This window comes from Triturus cristatus, chromosome 5_1 (assembly GCF_964204655.1).
Source record: "Triturus cristatus chromosome 5_1, aTriCri1.1, whole genome shotgun sequence".
Classification (NCBI taxonomy): domain Eukaryota; kingdom Metazoa; phylum Chordata; class Amphibia; order Caudata; family Salamandridae; genus Triturus; species Triturus cristatus.
The window spans coordinates 27,934,895-27,957,049 of record NC_140587.1 but is presented as its reverse complement, the minus strand read 5'-3'; the positions used below and the strand labels follow the sequence as shown (position 1 = coordinate 27,957,049).

At 46.6% G+C, this 22,155-nt stretch overlaps 1 protein-coding gene across 2 annotated transcripts in view; it reads left to right on the top strand.

The window, feature by feature from the left end:
* Nucleotides 1-22,155, top strand: part of LOC146829995 (uncharacterized) — a 103,037-nt gene that overhangs the window by 61,734 nt on the left and 19,148 nt on the right. For both annotated transcript variants that reach the window (XM_085604238.1, XM_085604239.1), the window contains 3 exons: nt 965-1,105; nt 2,315-2,455; nt 12,671-12,715. In XM_085604238.1, coding sequence (XP_085460364.1) covers nt 965-1,105; nt 2,315-2,455; nt 12,671-12,715 — 327 coding nt within the window. The remainder of the gene's footprint in view (nt 1-964; nt 1,106-2,314; nt 2,456-12,670; nt 12,716-22,155) is intronic.

Genomic DNA, 22,155 nt, shown 5'->3' with positions numbered 1-22,155 from the left:
TAATGAGTGCTTTGTAGGAAATGAGCAATAATTCTAAAATGTAAAGAGACGAGAGTCTCTGAATCTGACGCATATGTGACCCACTACACATTACCCAGAACAGCTCATCTCATTTTTCTACCAATTATTGCAGCACTAGTTTGCTCAGGACATAACTGTAACGTATTCGCCCAGTGTAAGGAGGACTTTTCAGCAGATTTCTAGAGGAAAATATTGTTGCATTAATGTAAGAGACTTACCTTCTTATTTTGAGGATGACAGTAAATAAAATCTCACAGGAAATGGTTGATTTCCTGCGTGGACTTTTAGCTGCATAGCCACTTTGGGGTGCTGCATATGGCTGATATTCCACGATGTAAAATACTCCAGCTGCTTCACCCATGGTGTCCTTGTTGAGTAAATGATGCTAAAACTGGTTGAATATCAGTTGCCTGATCTGAGTGATGGATCTGCCACTAACCCTGTTAGAGTCATTACTGTGGCAGTCTGCTGAACAAAGGGAGTCGCCTTTCACTTAAGGATTAGTAACATTTACTTCACCCAGCATGTTTGGCAGAGTAGACATGCAGTCATTGGCAGTGTATTCCCAATTTGTGGGTGCATCTGTAGTGTCCACACTTTGAGATGGAAATTCCACTAGCGCAGAAAATCCACTGGCAGAGGAGGGCATTTGTGGATTTTCCATTGAAGTGTCTTTGTCCATAGTGCTTAGATCTGCTTAGGTGAAAATAAAACTACTGGCGCAGGACAACTCGATCTTTGTTGAAGTTTCCAACTCTGTCTTGGCAGAGAAGGAAAATGCACCACCATGTGTGTAATCTCTGGATTTGCCAACATATCTACAATAGAGTTATGTATAATATAAATTCAACCTGATGGAATTTGATATACAATCTGCAGTTTCATTTGCTAACCTGTGATTGCAAGATGTATTTTTTTATGTAAACAAATGTGTATTCCACAGTCGAATGTGCCATTGAACCAAAATCAAGAGTCAATTGTGGCTTCGGAGGAATCACCAAAGAGCAGTGTAAGGCAAAAGGCTGCTGCTATGACGACAGCAAACCGGGAACCATCTGGTGCTTCAATCCACTTCAGCCGAACGGTAAGGTGCTAAGAAGAAGGACGTCTGTGTTTTCAATTTCCGGTTTCTTGTAAAACAGTTGAGGATATTTTGAAATATCAAATGATTGACTAGATTTGTACAGCGAAATCCCCCTTTTTGTGGAATAGATGCCAAATTCACATAAGAAACTACTGACACAATGGCCTCCAGCATACTCTCTATGCGGTACAGGAATGTTTGACTTTGAGTACTTCGGAGTTTTTATCACTTCTATGGCCTTCTGTGAGAAACTGGCCTGGTATATGATGTCCACTAATGTAAGTGGGCACCGTGCACCAGTCCATACAAACAACCCTAATGGTGATTCATTAGGTCTTAGACAACCGTTAAAGCTCTCTAATTGGTAGCTGTGGAGAGCAGCCTTCAGGCTAAGTCTTGAAGGAGTATAAAGCAGCTTTTCCTTCCAGAATGCAATCTTATAGGATAGATAAAATGGAAAAGAACCACAGAAAATATTTTTAATATTAAGTATTTATTATATGACACTATCTAGTATGTTACAAAATATCCTACACCGATATAGACACAAAGAACACAATACTTTAGCAAATAAATCACAGTAAATAGCACTAATCCACATTGGTCCCGAGAGGGGATCAAACCATATACTAAGAAAGTCGTATAAGAACCACGACTTGAGTCAGGACAATGTCGAGAGGAAGTAGAATCGCTGGGACCCCAAGGAACCACCCAAGGTGGAGAGATGGGGACCCCCCGGAGAGTGCATGCACTGTGGGAACATTTTATTAGTAACATTTACTTCACCCAGCAGGTTTGGCAGAGTAGACATGCAGTCATTGGCAGTGTACTCCCACTTTGTGGGTGCATCTGTAGTGTCCACACATTGAGATGGAAATTCCACTAGCGCAGAAAATCCACTGGCAGAGGAGGGCATTAGTGGATTTTCCATTGAAGTATCTTTGTCCATGGTGCTTAGATCTCCTTAGGTGAAAATAAAACTACTGATGCAGGACAACTCTATCTTTGTTGGAGTTTCCAACTCTGTCTTGGCAGAGAAGGAAAATGCACCACCATGTGTGTAATCTCTGGAGTTGCCAACATATCTTCAAATGAGTTACGCATAATATAAATTCAACCTGATGGATTTTGATAGACAATCTGCAGTTTCATTTGCTAACCTGTGATTGCAAGATGTATCTTTTATGTAAACAAACGTGTTTTCCACAGTCAAATGTGCCATTGAACCAATATCAAGAGTCAATTGCGGCTACGGAGGAATCACCAAAGAGCAGTGTAATGTAAAAGGCTGCTGCTATGATGACAGTAAACCGGGAACCATCTGGTGCTTCAATCCTCTTGAGCTAAATGGTAAGGTGCTAAGAAGAAGGATGTCTGTGTTTTCAATTTCCGTTTTATTGTAAAACAATTGAGGCTATTTTGAAATATCAAATGATTGACTAGATTTGGACAGCGAAATCCCCTCTTCGTGGAGTACATGCCAAATTCACATAAGAAACTACTGACACAATGGCCTCCACCATACTATCTATGCAGTACAGGAAACTTTGACTTTGAATAATTCAGAGTTGAAATCACCAGTAAGGCCTTCTGTGAGAAGCTGGCCTGGTATATGATGTCCACTAATGTAAGTGAAAAAGAACCACAAAGTATTATTAAAAATATGTATTTATTATATAACACTATCTCTATGTTACAGTATCTCCTACATGGAGATAAACACAAAGCACACAATACTTTAGCAAATAAATCACAGTAAATAGCACTAAGGCACAGTTGGCCCCAGATGGGGACCAAACCATATACTAAGAAAGTGGTATAGGAACCACGACTCGAATAAGGACAATGTCGAGAGGGCATAGAATCGCTGGGACACCAAGGAAACGACCCAAGGTGAGTAGATAGGGACCCCCCGGAGAGCGCTTGTAGTGTGGGAACACAACCGTGGGCTCCGTACAACTCTACGTGAAAGTCGTGGTTGGATTGTTAAATATTAAGGACTTTTCCCAGTGGACCCTGAAGAAACACCATAAAAGACAGAAGGTTGGAGAGGCACCTTACCCGTGGATACCCTAGTACCCACATTACCTATCCCAGGGAAGCCGGGTGCATAGGTGTGAAGTGGTGTCTGAAACCGCTGTTGAACCGAATGGAGAACTTCAGAAAAGTGCTGCTGCTGGAAGAGGAGATACTGGCTGTGGGAATGCAAATGTTGATTCTTGAAGAAGAGTACCTGAAAGCAGAGACAGAGTCTATGTCACTCAGGAGTGACCAGGAGACATTTAAGACGAATCCGCTCCGCTGTCAGGCGCTTCACGGATGATGTTGATGACCTTGACTCTGCAGCTGTGGGGACCAAGTGATGCTTAGGATAACCAGGAGCTGGATACAAGCTGTTCCACAAAGGATGTCAAGTGCTGAGGGGTCTGTTTCAGGTGGGAGCACCAATAAGCCTTGGTAGATGCAATCAAAGCAGGAAGCTAAGAAAGTACAAAGGTGGGACCAGCAAGGTCCAGGAGACTCACCAAGAGCAGGAGAGTCAGTTCAAGCCCCAAGTAATCGGGGGAGCCCAAAGAAGTCATAGATGACCCTCCACAAGACTCACAGGCCGGAGGCACTGAAGTCGCAGGAGGACCTCGGGCTGCTTATCAAAGCAGCAGGCCAGGGTGTACACAATGTGATGTGGCTGAAGATCTTGAAGGAAGAAGTTTCTGGAGGTTTAGGCTACTTGGAGCTCGATGCACTTGTTGCCAATAAGCGTTTGCATTTTCAAAAGTACTCAGTGCTTAGGGGTTCAGTTATTGCAGCCTGTACGAGGGATACTGGGCTCAAACGCAGTGAGAAGACAGCTCGGGCCTCGAGGGACATAGAAAAGCACCAATTGTGTTGTTTAACCCTTCGGAGTACACAGGAGGTCGGGATCAGCAGACCTGTCAGCAGTGTTGAGGTGCTTGTGAATGCTGGACAGTGACTCCTTCACTTCCAGGGAGATTCCTTCAAGTGTATTTGATGCTCCACAGGCCTTGGAGGGTTTCTGTATAAAGCACAGACACAGACAATGCAGCAGACAAGCAGGGGAACAAATTCGGGCCCTTGCAAAGTCCAGCGAAGTCCAGAGTGTCCGGACGGTCAAAGTTGAAGTGGTATTGGAATTGCATCTTGTCCCACGATGAATCTAGGGACCTACACCCAGGTACGCCCTTAAGTAACCTAGGGAAAGGGTTGAGATGATTCAGGGAACCCTCCCAGGGGAAGGTCTAGGCAGGGGGGAGATTACTCCCATGTCCTTCATCTAGTTTTGGGCTTGAGCAGGAGCAACTGCTCCCTGGACTAGTTTGAACTGGACCGTGAACAGGGACACCAAATGTGCCCCTCATGCAGACTTTATGTCCCTGGCAAGTGCACCCACCAAGCATTAATACACTAAATCATGTCTGGGAGGTGGTCACACCTACCTGTGACATGATGCCAATTGTTTCACCTTCCTCTGCTCAAGCTTGGCTCAGTAGCAGGAGGGTAGAAATGTGTCTCTGGTCGGCAGCAACCATTTGTTGCTGTCTGGGAAAGGAAGGCTGGTACTGGATACACTGAGAGCCGAATGGAGGGCTCTTCCAGTGCTTGGAATCATACCTCCCACACCGTTTATGGTGTGGGGGTACGATTCCAACATGTTTGATACCAAGTATGATAGGTTTTCATTGCAACCAGTTTCGAGATTGTCATCACGTAATTACGTGGTACCCCTCTATATAGAATATGGTGACTTCACTGACAACCCGGGAGAATGGACTCTGTACGCTGCAGGAGTGTCCTTCTTATACTGGATGCACCCTCTCACTTAGAACCAAACACCCTACCGTCAGGATTATGAAGGTCTGCTATAGGGGAGACTTTTAGGTTTTAAGTGCAGTGACCCAAGATATAGAAAACCCAGTGCTTAATTTGTAAAATATTAAGTGCAGGTGCTCACATTTTTTAGGAGGTCACACCCACCTCCCCGGCTCCACCCACTTCTTCCACTGGCTCCACCCACTTCCTTTAATTGCTCCACCCACATCCACAAGCCTCAACACATCAGTTCTTCAAGAAGCTGAAGACCTGGCTCTTCATAAAAGCACCTCTGGGACCTCACACCTACACACCTGCCCAAGCACCTGGATACCCTCTCGGGTTATTAGTGCACTATATAAATCAATATAACATAACATAATATATAATATGGACAACAACTCAAAAGTGAACTCTAGTTAGAGAATGTGTGTACGTCTCAAATTTTCAAACTAAAGAAAATGTGCTTGTACCGTGCTGTTTAAAAGAAAGGAAGTGTTGAAGGAAAGAAGGAATACATTAAAGAAGGCAGAAACAAATGAAGGCAGGAAAGGGAGTACTGGAGTGAGGACATTTTTATGGATTAAAAAAGGAGAAACTAAGAAAATAATGTGTAAGGAAGAAATGAAGGGATAGAGGGAGAAAGGAAGTGAACAATGTGTGATGGATGAATTGAAAGAAGAAAGGAGGAAGAAAATCAGAAGGAAGGGTTGAGGATATGAAATGAAGAAATTAAAGAAGGGATTAAGGAAGGAGCAGGAAAAAAGAAAGGAAGGAACGAATGAAGGAAGAAGGAAATAATGCACCAAGGGAGGAAGAATGGGGAAAGAAAGAGGATGTAAGAAAGCAATAATGGAAAGAAGAATGGAGGCATGGATGGAGGTGCTGAGGAAGAGAAAAAGGAAAGGAAAAAGATGGTATGAAGGAAAGAAAGGAGGTCAAGGGAATGGAGACAGGTATGAAAGGTACAAGGTCAAAGAGGGACAGAGGGAATAATGACAGTTTAATATTGCAAAGACTTTGCTAAACAAAATAATAAAATGCATTTCTTTGTCCTTACCACACTATGTATGTTGTAAAGCACATATTCACCAAAGAGGGTCGTGACACCACATAAAAAATTTTGTTATCCAACTCAATGGCACTAATCTTAGCGACCTCAGAAAGATGAAAGACTGGGTGACCACACCAAGATTTAGATTTATGACCCTGAGCTCAAAGTAGAGTTACAAAGGCCCATCATGAGCACACATGGTATGCACCTGTCTTTTAAACGTACTGGTCTCCAACCCTCCTTTATCCTGTGTTGCTCTTTGACCCCATATCCGACCTGTCCTGGTCTCCTACCCCTTAGAACCCTTCAGTGGTCTCGCCCCTCCACTGTCTTAGGCCAGGCACTGTCCGCTATCTCCCTTTATACCCCATGCTGCTCTCCCACCTCTCTGGACAATGCAGTATTCTCTCCCCTTCACCACCCTAGACCAGGCAGTGTTTTCTATCCCCTTTAGACCCTGTGCTTATCTTTGCAGCATGCTAGTGTCTGCCCTCAGAGCTCTCTAGGCACCCTGCAGCTCTCTGCCTCTCTCTACTCCTCGCTGCCTTCTTTGCTTCTCTCTGCCGCTCTCTGCTCCTGTTTACTTCTCTCTGCCCCTTTTCGCTGCTCTCTGCTCCTCTCTGTAACTCTCTGCTCCTCTGTCACTCTTTGCTCCTCTCTGCCGATCTCGGCCCCTCACTTCTCTCTGCCCTCTGTGCCACCATTTCTGCTCTTCTCTACCGCCAGCATTTGTTCCCAGCTTCGTAAATTTCAAAGCTGCAAATGGGCTAAAACAAACCAATCATTATATAAATATTCATAGGCGAGTCACACACTGGCACTACTTTTTCTTTTACGTAGCAATCAGTACCACAGTTGAGTGGCAGTGTAAATGATAGTTTTTTAAAATTATTATCCAACTGCCAAAATCACATTTATCGATCCTAGAAGCATGAAAGGCTGTGCTACCACAACGAGATTCAAATGTGCAACCTTTCGGCTGTCCCCTTCAAGCAGTACACTGTGGGACATAAATAAATCTGTAGAGGACTAGCCCAAAGGGTTAAAGTGCCCATTGCAGCAACTGGTTTGTATGAAGCAGGTCTTTGGTCTTCTGGTAAGATAGCTAGGGTGGCTAATTTTTTTTTTTTTTTTTTTAAATATATTTTTATTGCAGGAATCAGTAAATCGTTACATAATCGACCAGCATTATATAACAAGCAAGATCAATGAGACACACCCCTCCGTCCCCCCGCCGTAAGTTTCTTACACAGCCATTCAGCCCACAACCCTGGGGTCGGGCGGCGAAATTCAATGGGGGCTCAGAAGGATGTCGAGGCTGGTCCGGATGATCCACTGTCCGTCATCTGCTTTTCCAAACAAGCCTATAAACCCAGAAAGAAAAACCCCACCCTCAAAAACGCTACGAACCAAAGAGAACCCACCCAACCCCGCCATCAGCGCACGGCAACAACCTCAACAGGATCTGCTAAAGGACCCATGGGGAAAGCAACAGAGCTGAAAAGTGCAATCGTCTATCGGGACTTGGGGCGAGCTGCTTCCTCACTTTCAGAGTCGCTGGGGGCGCAATAATCCCTAAGGGCCTGCACTAACGTCTCCCACTCCAGCGCTGCCTCCTGTGCCTTCTCATTACGCTGCCTCCAAGCTAGCTGGTATCTTAGCGTGCTCTCCCCCGCCGCCCACTTCAAAAGTTCGCTGTGCCACCGGCTTCCTGTCGGACCAGCTCGTGCCTTCCAGTTCCTGGTCACCTCTCGTTTAGCAAGGAGCAGCCCTAAATCAATGAACTTGCTAGATATTTTGTTCTTGGGGGTATGAGGGAACCAGTGCAGGAGTCCCACCGCCGCGTCAAACGATAAGGATCTCCCCGTCGTCTCCTCCAGGGTCTTCCCCACTTCTACCCAATAGGATGACAATCCCGGGCAGGCCCACAGCATGTGGAGAAGGTCCGCCTCCTGGGCCGGGCACCTGGGGCATTCCGCCGAATTCGTAGCAAAATATCGCCTGATTTTCACCGGGGTCAGATATGCTCTATGGAGCACGTAGTAGTGGACCAATTGAAAGCGGGCGTGGCGTGTGCCCTTCCAGGCTCGCCGCACCAGCTGGGACCAGGTCGTCTCCAGGATCTCCTTGCCAATGTCCTCCTCCCAACGGTTTCTCAGAGTAGTGAGGGGAGCCAGCCCCTCATTGATCAGTCTGCCGTAAAGGCAAGTGACCGCCTTCACCGTGCCCACAGACATCATCACGTATTGGCATACCGGGGATAAAGGAGGTTCCTCCTGCCCGCATTTCCAGTGCGCCTGGATCGCTCGGACAAGGGCCGAGTGCAGCAGAAAGTCGCCGCGGGGAATCCCGAAGCGATCAATGAGCTCCTGAAAGGGCAAGAGCGCCCCGTCCTCGTATAGGTCACCTATTAGCTGTAGGCCGGCGTCCTCCCAGTTCGCCAACCGTGACCAATCGCCACCATGGGGCAAAGCCGTTAGCATCCCCAGAGGTATTTTGGGCGCATACGGTGTTCTCAGGTGGCCCCGGGCGTGAGCTCGGTTCCAGCACAGGCGAACGGTCCGCTCCTCCATCGACAAGTCCTGCAAGGCCAACCGTTGTCGCATCGCTATGAAGGAGAGAACATGCCTGGCCATACCCGTTCCCCTCCTGTCTTCTGGGCCCCGGAATTCCCGGGCGATCTCCTGGGTGAAGGTCTGGAGCTGCGCCGCTAAATAATACTTTTCGAAGTCCGGCACCGCAAGCCCACCCTCATCCTTCGGCCTCATCAGGGTCTTGAGGGCCACCCGCCGGCGGCCCGAGCCCCAGAGGAATCCGACTATCATTGATCGTAATAGTCGAAACGTGGCCGGTGGGACCCAGATCGGTAGTGTCCGGAAATAATATAACAACCGGGGAAGCGCCACCATTTTAAGCAAGGCAATCCGCCCTGCCACCGAGAGCGGTAGCGTGGCCCAGAAGTCCATACTGCCTCGAAGTGCTCGAGTGCCGCGGGCAATGTTCCCATCCAGGAAGTCAGAAGGTTCATGATAGACGTACACCCCCAGGATAGCTAGGGTGGCTAATGCCCTTCCTAATGCCCTTGCTGCAGAAGAGCAGTGAGTAAGAAAATGCCATTCGCCATCTTCCAAGTATCATAGTTTAGCAAGTTCATGTGCTTGCTGCTGTGATTCATGCATAGCTTTCATAACACAAGACATACAGTGTAATCTTTAAGGCGCTACGTCATGCTTTCATTGATTTAAATGTGAGTACTAGTGAGCTGGAAACCAAATACCACCAAAAGTGGAAACAATAGTGTGGCCTGAACATCTTACTTCTCCACATGCAGAAATGTGTTCTACTGACCCCGACTAGTAATTAACGTAAACAAATACAGAAAGCCCATGTTAGAATTAGTAGAGACCTTTTTATATGAAGTTTTTCGTAAGAATCCTATCCAGGCCCTTGCAGAATGTTAAAACATGAAGAGATGATTAGTATTTTTCTCTGTTAAGGTTGGCAACGCAGAGTCAAGAAACATGAAATTAAAAAAATGAGGCCAGCAGGACGGAGTTGTCCCTACTTTGATTTACCTGATTTAAAAGCAGGAGGCGGAACACAGGCTCTTGCAGCACCTCTGAGTGCAGCGCCGATGGAAAGAGCGCCTGAAGGAAGGCGGAACACAGGCTCTTGCAGCACCTCTGAAGGGCACTGCCGATGGAAAGAGCACCTGAAGGAAGGCGGAACACAGGCTCTTTCAGCACCTCTGAGTGCACTGCCGATGGAAAGAGCACCTGAAGGAAGGCGGAACACAGGCTCTTGCAGCACCTCTGAGTGCACTGCCGATGGAAAGAGCACCTGAAGGAAGGCGGAACACAGGCCCTTGCAGCACCTCTGAGTGCACTGCCGATGGAAAGAGCGCCTGAAGGAAGGTGGAACACAGGCTCTTGCAGTCCCTCTGAGTGCACTGCCGATGGAAAGAGCGCCTGAAGGAAGGCGGAACACAGGTTCTTGTAGCACCTCTGAGTGCAGCGCCGATGGAAAGAGCGACCGAAGGAAGGCGTAACACAGGCTCTTGCAGCACCTCTGAGTGCAGCGCCGATGGAAAGAGCGCCTGAAGGAAGGTGGAACACAGGCTCTTGCAGTCCCTCTGAGTGCACTGCCGATGGAAAGAGCGCCTGAAGGAAGGCGGAACACAGGTTCTTGCAGCACCTCTGAGTGCAGCACCGATGAAAAGAGCGCCTGAAGGAAGGCGGAACACAGGTTCTTGCAGCACCTCTGAGTGCAGCGCCGATGGAAAGAGCGACTGAAGGAAGGCGGAACACAGGCTCTTGCAGCACCTCTGAGTGCAGCGCCGATGGAAAGAGCGACTGAAGGAAGGCGGAACACAGGCTCTTGCAGCACCTCTGAGTGCAGCGCCGATGGAAAGAGCGCCTGAAGGAAGGCGGAACACAGGCTCTTGCAGCACCTCTGAGTGCAGCGCCGATAGAAAGAGCGACTGAAGGTAGGCGGGTCACAGTCTCTTGCAGCACCTCTGAGTGCAGCGCCGATGGAAAGAGCGACTGAAGGTAGGCGGGTCACAGGCTCTTGCAGCACCTCTGAGTGCAGCGCCGATGGAAAGAGCGACTGAAGGTAGGCGGGTCACAGGCTCTTGCAGCACCTCTGAGTGCAGCGCCGATGGAAAGAGCGACTGAAGGTAGGCGGGTCACAGGCTCTTGCAGCACCTCTGAGTGCAGCGCCGATGGAAAGAGCGACTGAAGGTAGGCGGGTCACAGGCTCTTGCAGCACCTCTGAGTGCAGCGCCGATGGAAAGAGCGACTGAAGGAAGGCGGAACACAGGCTCTTGCAGCACCTCTGAGTGCAGCGCCGATGGAAAGAGCGCCTGAAGGAAGGCGGAACACAGGCTCTTGCAGCACCTCTGAGTGCAGCGCCGATGGAAAGAGCGCCTGAATGTCAGGCCATATGCTTTACAAGCACAGCACAGCTCGACAGTTTGGAGGTTAGACTGGTACACAGAGCTGTCTGTGAAACTAAGTTGTAGCTTCAGTTCATCCACACACTAGGGAGGCCAGGCCACATCCACTCCTGGAAAGAAAAGCCCGGGCCTCCTGCCTCACGAAATAGATACATTTCAGTGTCTGAAAAAACAGGATCCAGCCTGACAGCAGCGGATGCAAATTGTATAATTTTGCCATGCACAATACAGGCAGAGAGGGCCTAGGTGACCTGCCCCCCCTCCATCCCCCCCGCACTTTGGGGCCTAATGTTGCAATGCTCTCTCCTCTCCCTCGTCAGTGAGCTCGGCGCAAATATGCACAGTGCCCTGACCGGGCAGCAGAACTTCTCCTTTCCTCTCAATCTCACTGAAGGTAACCACCCATGTTCCGCTTCCCTTCCGAGGCAGAGATAATACTGAGGAATGCAAGAGACTTAAAATGGTCCATGAAACATACAGTGTACCAGAGCAGCCATCAAGCATTGGCAGCCACAACGTGTCCTTAGAAATAAGTGCCGGTGCTGAGCACCGGAAAGCACCGGCACAAATTAAGCACTGAGAAAACCTATATCTTTAGTACGTGGTGCAAGCACAAACTTACACAGGCTGCAATGGCAGGGATTTAGTTCCAATTTGAATGGTCTCCCAAGGGTGGCATAATACATGCTTCAGCCCATGGAAAACCTCGGGGTGCCTATGCCCTTGGTACATGGGTACCATATACTAGGGACTGACAAGGGTACCCCAGTATCCATTCTGGGATGTACCTAAGTACTGAGCTCACCAGTTAAGGGAGAAAGCAGATAGACTGGGGTCCTAGTCAAAAAGAGTATCACATCAAGCAAAAATAAGGGGTAACCTAAAGAAGCAGATGCTACTTTCCTACACCTTCTTTATATGTTTTATCAGTCTCATTTCACAAATATGATGGTCTCATGATGACAACTATTGGTGTCTAAAGTTACCCGCCGTTTTGAGACAGTATCACAAAATATCAATTGATTTGACAGTGACAGTGAGGGGCCTTGAAAAGAGTGAGACCTGTGTCAAATACCCGTAGCTAGCTGCTCCCTTTTGTGACAGTGTAGAATTCTGTAGGACTGTTCAATGGAAGGGTAGCCAAAAGAAGGACAGCTTCAGGTTCAATTAAGGGGTTATGTGTCAGAATAGCCTTTCAGCCCACTTGCAAGGGAATAGAATGACGCAGGTCCCAATGCCACTCCAAGACTCTCCTGCCACCAAGAGGTGAACTTACACGACAAGGAGACCCTCAGGGGGGGAAAGGGGAATGGGAAAGAGAAGAGACTGCCAAGTTTTACCCGGTCTTCCTTTCTTTCTGAACATGTGTCTAGGTCTGGTTCTGCCCTAGTGTGTTCTGTTTGAATCTGGAACAGATTTCAGAATTTTCAAGTAACACTGTTATACAATAAGCTCTAATTATCAGTAGTCATTTTATACTTCATTACATATGTGGTGTTTACTTGGTATGTGACTCTCTTCTTAAATGGTGTTAGTGGTAATCACCTTGGTATTTCTGTAAACAGCAATACTCATGAATTCCTGATTTATTGTAATTTGTCTTTCTATTTACGTAGTGAATTATATTTCTTACCTTTATATCTTTTTGTGTTAAGCTTTAATTAATATCTTGTTCAGTATATCCTTTTTTTAGTCTAATATGTTTATCTTGCCCTTTTTCTTCTAGAAAGAATTTCCAGAGAATCCTTAACAACCAGAAACCCAGATAACAGTAAGTATATTCTTCTTGGTACCTAAATGCAACTCTATATTCTGGCTTCCTTCCAGTTAAGCCTCCTTACTCAACTAATCGTAAGTGCAATAATAGTTTCTTTAAAAAGAGAATTCCTCTTAAGCGCTGCTTAATTGCTCAGGACAACACTGTTGCTTCACAGTAAATTCCTCTAAAAACGCAGCTCTATAAACACACGGCAACACTGTTACTTCACAGAGAACTTCTTTCAAAACGCTGGGCCGACTACTACTGCGCAACCAATTACGCGGTAAATTTACAATGCTTTAATACTCAAAACAACAGAACAGTCTTACGTGGACTTTGGTAACTGCTCCACAACCGGCACTGAAGAGATAAAGACTTGACACAATGGAAACTAATTGATGGAAACGACGCCCTCTACCCTGACAAACTGGTTTTACGCCATACCAAATTCCGCTGCCGGTCCCTCTGGAAACTTAGGTGAAGTGCGAGATTCCAGAGGGAGCACCTCGTGACATTCTGATAGGGCCACCTCTGACACAACACTAGACTGCTGACCCTGATTTTCCTTAATGGCGGCCATCTTAGTATTCCGCCTGATATGTCTTAAATTGCTCTGCACCCTTGGTTTACTATGACGGGGGGCTCTTAGAGTGATGGTATTTATTGATCTCTTGCTTAGTCCCGAGCAAAGATGGGTTCTGACAGTATGTTCATTAAAGAATGAAATCTTTACATTTAGTATTATAAGGATTTGAAGGCATATACAAACTGGTATGTCATAATAAGAAGTGTTTAGGGGTGCAATCTGGATGGTGCTAGCAAAAGTCCATAACATCCAAGGGGAAGATAATGTGGAGACCAAACAACAGACTTGTTATGATAGTTGTTTCTAATATGAATTGTCTTGCTTACTATCACAAAGTTAGCTAGAAAAAGACGAACCTTTTAACAATTAAAGTCATTTTGGTGGCCTGATTTCTCTGTTGGCACATTTCATATCAGCTCTTGAAACTAATAGCATACGTCTTCTGATTCAGCAGTAGAGTCTCTGTTGTAAGGCTCGACCCATTGAGTGTCTCACTTGCCTACAAACAGTTAAAGAATCTTCTAAGACCAATGAAAATGTATCGAGTGCACTCTATTTACTAATATTTTAGGGATTGACTAATCAATTTATGCACTCTACCAAAGCTTATGGCACATGTAATAAAGCAAACAAGATATTCCTCACGCTTTAACGGAGTATCCTAGCCTCCAAACTCTAAATATGGCCATCACTTGTTCTGAACTTTGTTCTGCAGTTAGCAAACCGGATCCCAATAAATTGGTCAATGTAACAGATGTTATTTCCAGTGCTCAGAAATGGCAGGAGTGTGATATGAAGCACTACAGAAAAGTGTATTTAATAATAAATAGCCAGGCAATTATTTTGAGAGTCTAAAACATATGGCAGAAGTTCATTTTACATGACCAATTACCTTTCTAAAAGGTTTAGTAACTGATGTGTTAATGGCTATTTCTTACATTGCTAACATGAATATACATGTAAACATCCTCATGAAAGGTGTAAAACTGTTGTTTCCCTCTAAGGTCCAGGAATGCTGGATTCAGCCAAATTTCTACAATATTCACATAAAATACGCTAACAAACAAAATATCTAATTTGTATACTTAATGCTTTCTTGAAAATCTGGAAAGGTGATCCAGATCATATCTGTGGAATACCCAATGTCCTGAAGATAACTGAGTGCAGCATGACTGTCTGTCTGTAATAGGGTCCCTCAATTTGGATTGTACATGTCATGTATCCTTGCATGGAAAAGGGCAAACTTCATCCCTCTGTTGAAAAGGCCTAACTCAAACCCAGAAACTCTTTGTAATTTTAGACCAATGTCCCTGCTCCCAGGAGCCTCTAAGATAGTATAAAAACAGTGAATGTTCAGCTAACGTCGTTCCAAGAAACTTTCAACCTTCTTCAAACCTCACAATCTGGCTTCAGACCCCTGCTTTGCACTGAATCCGCACTGATGGAGATTATTGATTCCATTAAATTCACACTAGACGCCAAGATCAATGCCACCCTGAACTGATCCTCTCGGAAAATCACCTCACCACTATTGGGGTGGAGGACGAGGCCTTAGCCTGGCTAGAATCCTTTATAAACGATAGAGAACAGATATCTGGCTCAAACCATTCCGCTCTGAATCAAAATCAATCAAATACGGCATTCTCCAGGGATCGGCCCTGAGCCCCACTCTTTTTATTATATATGTGATCCCACTGGGTAACCTCATGGAGTCCTTCGGCATCCAGGAAGTTTCCTACATGGATGAACTGCTGCTTACATATAACAAAAATGACCTTAAGGCTAAGGAAACTTTGCAGCCTGCATGACGGCAGTATTAGACTGGCTCAAATCCAACGCTCGATCAATCAATCAATCAAGGAATTGTAAGCGCGCTACTCACCGGTGAGGATCTAAAGGCGCTGAGGGGGAGGCGGTCCGCAGATCTGTTTAGCCGAAGAGACAGGTCTGAAGGGTCTTCCTGAAGGTGTTCAGGGAGGGGGCACGTCTGATGTATGCCGGTAGCTCATTTCAGGTCTTGGCTAAAAGTGAGAGAAGGATCTTCTGCCTGCTCTGGCTCTGTGGATGCGCCGTGTTTTGGCCAGTGTGAGGTTGGAAGATCGAAGGTTTCCTTTGGGTATGTGGAAGTTGATTCTGACGTTGAGGTATTTGGGTCCGTTGTTGTGTAGGCATTTGTAGGAGTGAGTGACGATTTTGAAAGTGACTCCTTTCTCCACTGGGAGCCAGTGGAGACTTCGTAGCTGTTGGCTGATGTGTTCGTGTTGGGGGATGCTGAGGACAAGTCTGTTGGCGGTGTTGTAAATAGTCTGGAGTTTGCGGAGTAGCGACTTGTTGATGCCGGCGTAGAGTGCGTTTCCATAGTCCAGTCTGCTGGTGATGAGTGCGTGGGTGAATGTCTTCCTTGACTCAGGGGGGATCCACTTGAAGGTATTGCGCAGGATGCAGACGTTGTTGAAGCAGCTGGAGGTGACTGCGTTGACGTGTCGGTTCAAGGTGAGTGATGAGTCGAGTTTGATGCTCATGTTCTTGGCGTGGTCTGAGGGGGTAGGTGGGCTTTTGAGGGCGGTCGGCCACCAGGTGCTGTCCCATGCTGAAGGGGTGGTACTGAGGACTTCTGTCTTCTCGGTGTTGAGCTTCAGGCAGCTGTTTGTCATTCAGACTGCAACATCTTGCATTCCTTTCTGGAAGTCGAGTTTGGCAGTGGTGGGGTCTTTGGCGAGGGAGAGGATGAGCTGGGTGTCATCGGGGTAGGAGAAGATGTTGAGGCTGTGTTGTGGGACGATGGCTGCGAGGGGGGCCATGTAGATGTTGAAGAGGGTGGGGCTCAGTGATGATCCCTGTGGGACTCCGCAGGTGATTTTTGTGGGGTCAGAGAGGAAGGGTGGGAGACTGATCCTTTGACTTCTTCCGGTGGGGAATGATCGGATCCAGTCCAGGGCTGTTGCTTGTATGCCTGCATCGTTAGGACTGGCAACTAGTGTGCAGTGGGAGACAGTGTCGAATGCCGCTGATAGGTCAAGTAGGATGAGGGCTGCAGAGTGGCCTTGGTCCAGGAGGGTTCGGATGTCATCTGTGGCAGCGAGTAGGGTGGTCGCTGTGCTGTGGTTGCTTCCGAGTCCGGATTGGGACGGGCCAAGAACGGAGTTCTCTTCAATGAATTGTGTCAGTTTCCTGTTGACTGTTTTCTCTGCAACTCTGGCTGTAAAGGAGAGGAGCGAGATGGGCCAATAGTTCTTGAGGTCAGTGGGGTCAGCTGTGGGCTTCTTGAGCAGGGGTCTGACTTCTGCGCACTTTCAGTCATCAGGGAAGGTGCCTGTTTTAAAGGTGGTGTTGATGGTGTGTTGTAGTTCGGGTGCGATGGCGGCCGCGGCTCTGTGGAAGATGTGAGGGGGACAGGGGTTGGTGGGGGCCCTGAGTGGATGCTTTTCATGGTTGAGGCAGTTTCTTCGACCGTGATCGGTGTACATTTGGAGATGGTGAGCTGGATGGTGTTTTTGGGGGGTGAGGGGCCATCTGTGGTGCCTGGTGGATGGTCAATGAAGTTGTCATAGAGGTTTTTGATCTTGAGGTGGAAATAGGTTCCAAGCTTGTCGCAGAGGTCTTGGGTTGGGGTGATGCCTGTGGCTTCGCTGCATGGGTTGGTGAAATCTTGAATGACAGTGAAAAGTTCCTTGGAGTTGGTGGAGTTGATCAGGATTTTGTTGTGGATGAAGTTCCTCTTGGTGGCTCTGATCTGGTTGTGGTAGTGCCTCATGGCGTCCTTGTAGGTGGTGTGGTTTTCGGTTGTCTTTGTGTTTCTCCAGGCGTCTGAAGCTGCGTCTGGCTTCTTGGAGAGCAGTGGTGAACCAGGCGGCTTTCCTGGGGCGTTGTCTATCAGGGTTGCATTGCGCAGCGAGCTCATCAGCGCAGTTGGAGATCCAGGTAAGAGGTTCTCTGGCTGCGTCGTTTGCGTCCCATGCCCAGGTGTGGTTGTCTTGGGTGAGGGTGGAGTCAAGTTCCTCCATGGTGGTCGTGGGGCTGATTTAGGCGCCTTTGGTTTGTTGATGATGAAGTGCACCCAGTGGTGGCCGGTCCATGGTGGCTGTGTTGTGTGGCTGAATTGGACGCTGTTTCCTGCCGCGAAGATGGTGTCGAGGGTGTGTCCTGCTCTGTTGGTTGGTGTGTTGACATGTTGTTTAAGTCCAATGCTGGCGAGGTTGTCACGAAGGATAGCAGAGTTGTGGTCGCTGCGGTTGTCGAGGTTGAAGTTCAGGTCTCCAATGAGTATGTAGCTTGTTGAGGCAATGGCGTGGGGTGCAATGAAGTTGGTGATGACAAAGGGTGTTCGGGGGCCGGGGAGACTGTAGATGAGGGTTCTTCTGTTTGTGGCTTTGAGGGTGGTCTGAATCTGGAAGTGCAGGTGTTGAGCGGAGGAGAAGGCTTCACTGGAGGTGGTGAGGCGGAGGGTGCTCTTGTGGGTGATGGTGAGGCCCCCTCCTGGGTGGTTGGGGTTGTATATCTTGTATCTGTCTGGGATGGCGGTGCTAATGGCAGGGGCAGAGGATGCGTTGGTCCAGGTCTCTGTGTAGAAGGCGATGTCGGGCGAGAGAGAGTTGAATAGGCCCCAGATTTCCATGGCGTGTTTGTGTACGGAGCGTACGTTGAGGAGGATGCATTTTAGGGTGTCGCCGGTGCAGGCGTCAGCAATGTTGGAGGCCGGGGTTTCGGTGATGGTCTGGGGCAGTGGAGGCAGGAGAACTGGCCATGGGTCATGGGTCTATATTGCAACCCTGACAAGACGGAGGTCTTGTTATCTGGACCTGACCACAATCAGGGCTGTCTAGTGCACTGGCCTACCCATTTGCTGGGTCCTAACCCAAATGACAAAGTGAGAAATGTAGGGGTCCTAATGGATCATAAGTCAACCCTCAAGTCTCAGATCTCTGTAGTGGTCGCAAAGTCTTGCTGTATCCTCTGTATGCCGAGCAGATGAATTAAACTGCTTCCATGTTCAAAGTTCAAAGACTAGTCAATCACATGCCCAGATATGTGCTACCTGCCTAGTGCTGGGACACTCTTGGAGTAGCTGTGCGCTTTATAAATCCCTCATTCATTCATTCATTCATAATATTAGCAAGCTTTCATTTAGATATATTTCCAATAACAAACTTCATTGGGGATCTGTGTCTTGAACTAGAAATTCATTTGATTATAAAAAGGTTCTATCATGTTTTTTTCATTTAAAAAATAAACTTTGCTATATAGATCGATCTGGGAATTTGTGACTTCAAAAGATAACTTTAATGTACCACTGATAATTAAACCGCATTCTTAAACCTTTCTAACCTACACTACACAGCAGTTCTGTAAATATTGGTCAGCGGGTTGAAATTTACTGGACTTGTTGATTGTGACTAGACAAGTCACAAAAGTCTGAGTCCTCTACAAAATAGAGGTGTTTCAGATCACGTTATGGTGACAAGTAAATTACATCAGCAGTCAATATCATTTTTTTATATGGAGGAGAAAAACCTTGGTTTAATTGTAAAACCTCCAAACGAAAGGACATTGGGGAAGCAGTGAATATCATTGCAGATTGCAGGAGCTCGAAACCCCTTTTAAGATACTTGTCTGCATGACTGCTACAAAGTGTACGGCTCTTCACTGCTATGAATGTTGAATCATTTGCCTAATGTCATGGGCATGAAATCATGCAATTCTATTGTTGCAATGTATTTCCCAAATGTATGGATGAACACTTGCAACTTAAATCACAATGTAATTTTCATCTATCTCAGAAGGATCAAATTTTACTGAAAAAAACCATTAAAAACAGTGCCACAGCTGCAAAATGCTATAATCCTGTGTAAAACTGGAGCAAATTAGGAGAAACTGTTGCTGAAGCAATATTAATATGTGTTAAAATTACAATATAGAGGAATAATACTGCCAGAAATGTATTGTAATATATAGATGATTTGCCTTTTAGCTGCATAATTTAGCTGCTTCTGTTGCATTAAATGGTCCTTGACTGACACATCATTCCAGATGTTATGTTATGTTATGTTATAGGGGTATTTGTAAAGCGCATGGCTACTCTTGTGAGTGTCCTTGTTCACTTATATAAGTGGGCACCCTGCACGAATCCAGACAACCCCCGTGGTGATTTTAGTTGTCTTATACAACCTTAGAAACATCTGCAAGTGGTAGCTGTGGAGAGCAGCCTTTAGGATTAGTCCAGAAGGAGTGTAAGGCAGATTGTTTCACCAGAACATAATCTTATAGGTATAGATTAAGTGAAAAAGAACCACACATTGTATTTATAAAAAATATGTATTTATTATAAGACACTCACTAACACATACCGATATCTCCAAGCTGCAGATACACAAAATGCACACAATAGTTTTCAATAGAGGTCACCAGGGGGAGACCAAACCATATTGTAAAATAGTCATGTGTGAACCACAACCCAGAAGATGCAGAAGTGCCGGGGACCAATGAATCACCCGGGGTAAGTAACCAGGAGCCCCACGGAGGCCATGTGCAGAGTGGGAACACAACCGCAGTATCAATGCAAGTCATTGAGAAAGACGTGGTTGCAATTTTAAAGAAGGACCCTCTACAGTGGACACTGAAGAAACCCTGTGAAAGACAGAAGGTTGGAGAGCCACCACACCAATGGATACCTTAGGAACCAGGTTACCTATCCCAGGGAAGAGAGGTGCATAGGTGTGAAGTGGTCTCGGAAACCGTAGTCGAACTCAAAGGATGATTCCAGGAAGAAGACGCTGCTGGAGAAGGTGAAAGTGTCCAGTGGAACCCAAAGGTGGATTCAAGCTGAGAAGTACCTGCACGCTGAGGGGATAGAGCCTATGCCACTCAGAAGGGACCAGGAGGCACGGAAGATGAATGCCCACTGATGTCTGGTAAAGCAGGAAAGATGACGGTGACCTTGTAACTGCAGCTGTGAAGACCAGGCAATGCTGTGGAAGACCAGGAAGACCAGGAGCTGTTCATCAGCTGTCCCACCTTGTATGTGGAGAGTTGAGGGGTCGATGTCCATCGAGAGCACCAACAAACCTTGGCAACTGCAAACAATGTGGAAAGTGAAGAAGGAGCAGTGTCGGAACCAGCAAGGTCTAGGTGACTCACCACAAGCAGGGGAGTCAGGGCAGGCACCGAGCAATCAGGGGAGCCCACAGAATTCAGAGGTGACCCTCAAAAGGACCCAGAGGCTGGAACACTGGAACTGCAAGAGGACCTAGTGCAGCCCATCAAAGGAGCAAGCCCACGATGCAAGTGATGCGGTGAGGATGAAGATTCTTGGTTCCTGTATGGAGCACAAGAACATGCATTGCAGCAGACGAGTAGGGCAACGAGATTAGAAGCAGCAGGAATCTTCCCAGTTGCAGCCTGGATGCCCAGAGTAAAGTCCAGCGAAATCCAGACTGTCCAAACGGTCAAAGTAGAAGTGGTGTCTTGAAATGAATCTTGTCTCACTTCAAATCCAGGGACCCACTCTTAGGTAAGCCCTTAAGTACCCTAAGGAAAGGGATGGGATGATTTAAGGTGCCTTCCCAGGTGAGGAGTTGGACAGTGGGGAGGATACTCCCATGTCCTTTGTCCAGTTTCATGCCAGAGCAGGAGCCAACGGCTTCCTGAGCTGGTTTGAACTAGACTATGCAAGGAGGGCACCAAGTGTGCCCTTCAAGCAGCTTGAGTGACGCTAGCAAGCACTTCCACCCGGCCTGAATACACTAAACACAACACATACAAAGGAGTAGGGAAATGCATTAACAAAGGTGGCACATGCTCAGTGAGAAAATACTGCCCTCCTTCAGAAAATTGTGACATGCTTCTATATTGGGCTTCCTTCAATACACCCTTGCGCAGACCATAGCCTGGGGTGGAGCAAAAGGGTGAGAAAAACAATGCTAACATATTAATTGAGATCACCGAAGAAAAGTGCAATGAAGGTTAAAACTAGCTCTGATGTGTCCCCATTCGAAAAACAAAATCCTGGGTTATCTGGCTAAGTTAAAAACATGAAGAATGGTGGTGATAGGAGAAGATTAAGATTTCCTTCACTCCTGCTTACTGCCCTGGTGTTTCCTGCAGATAATATTTTGCAAACATTGTTCCGTTTTGAATGTTTTGTACCAATTTAGGACTCGGTGCTACTTATCTAAACCATATTGTGTATAGCGAGCATTGTGGTGGATCATGATAGTGGTGTAATATGGGAATAAACCATTAGGGGATGGTGATTCTCCGCTTATGGATACATTTTAAGGGCACAGTTAGCCTAGCTATAAGTAACTGTGTTTTCCCCCTTCTGTTATTTTTTCCCCACAGGTGAACAAGTGTGCGTTATTTAAGGGAATCCTCTGCACCTAAGCCAGGTAGAGAGGTTCATACAATTGGGGATCCGAAGGGTCCTGATAAATGCTGGAGTGACCAAACACTGTGGGCACATATCAAATATCAGAAAAATTTTGACACCTTGGCAGCAAGAAGGAGTGAAGGAAATCTTAACTTTCTCCTATCACCACTGTGAGAAGTTGGCCTGGCTTATGCTGGTCACTAGTTAAAGTGGCCACCTTGCACCAGTGCAATTCGACTCTTATGGTAGATAGGTTTAAGACAACATTTTAAAGAAAGCTATCCTAGTGGTAGCTGTGGAGAGCAGCCTTCAGGCTAAGTCTCTGAGGAATGTAAAGCAGCTTGTTTTACCTTATAATCTCTTGAATTACCAAATGAAAGGACACCACACAGGTATATATACAAAATATATATATGTATTTATTTCTAGACACACTCTATTAATCTCTTTATGAGATTAGAAGTCAGGAACATATGCACAAATCAATGTTTCACAACAAAT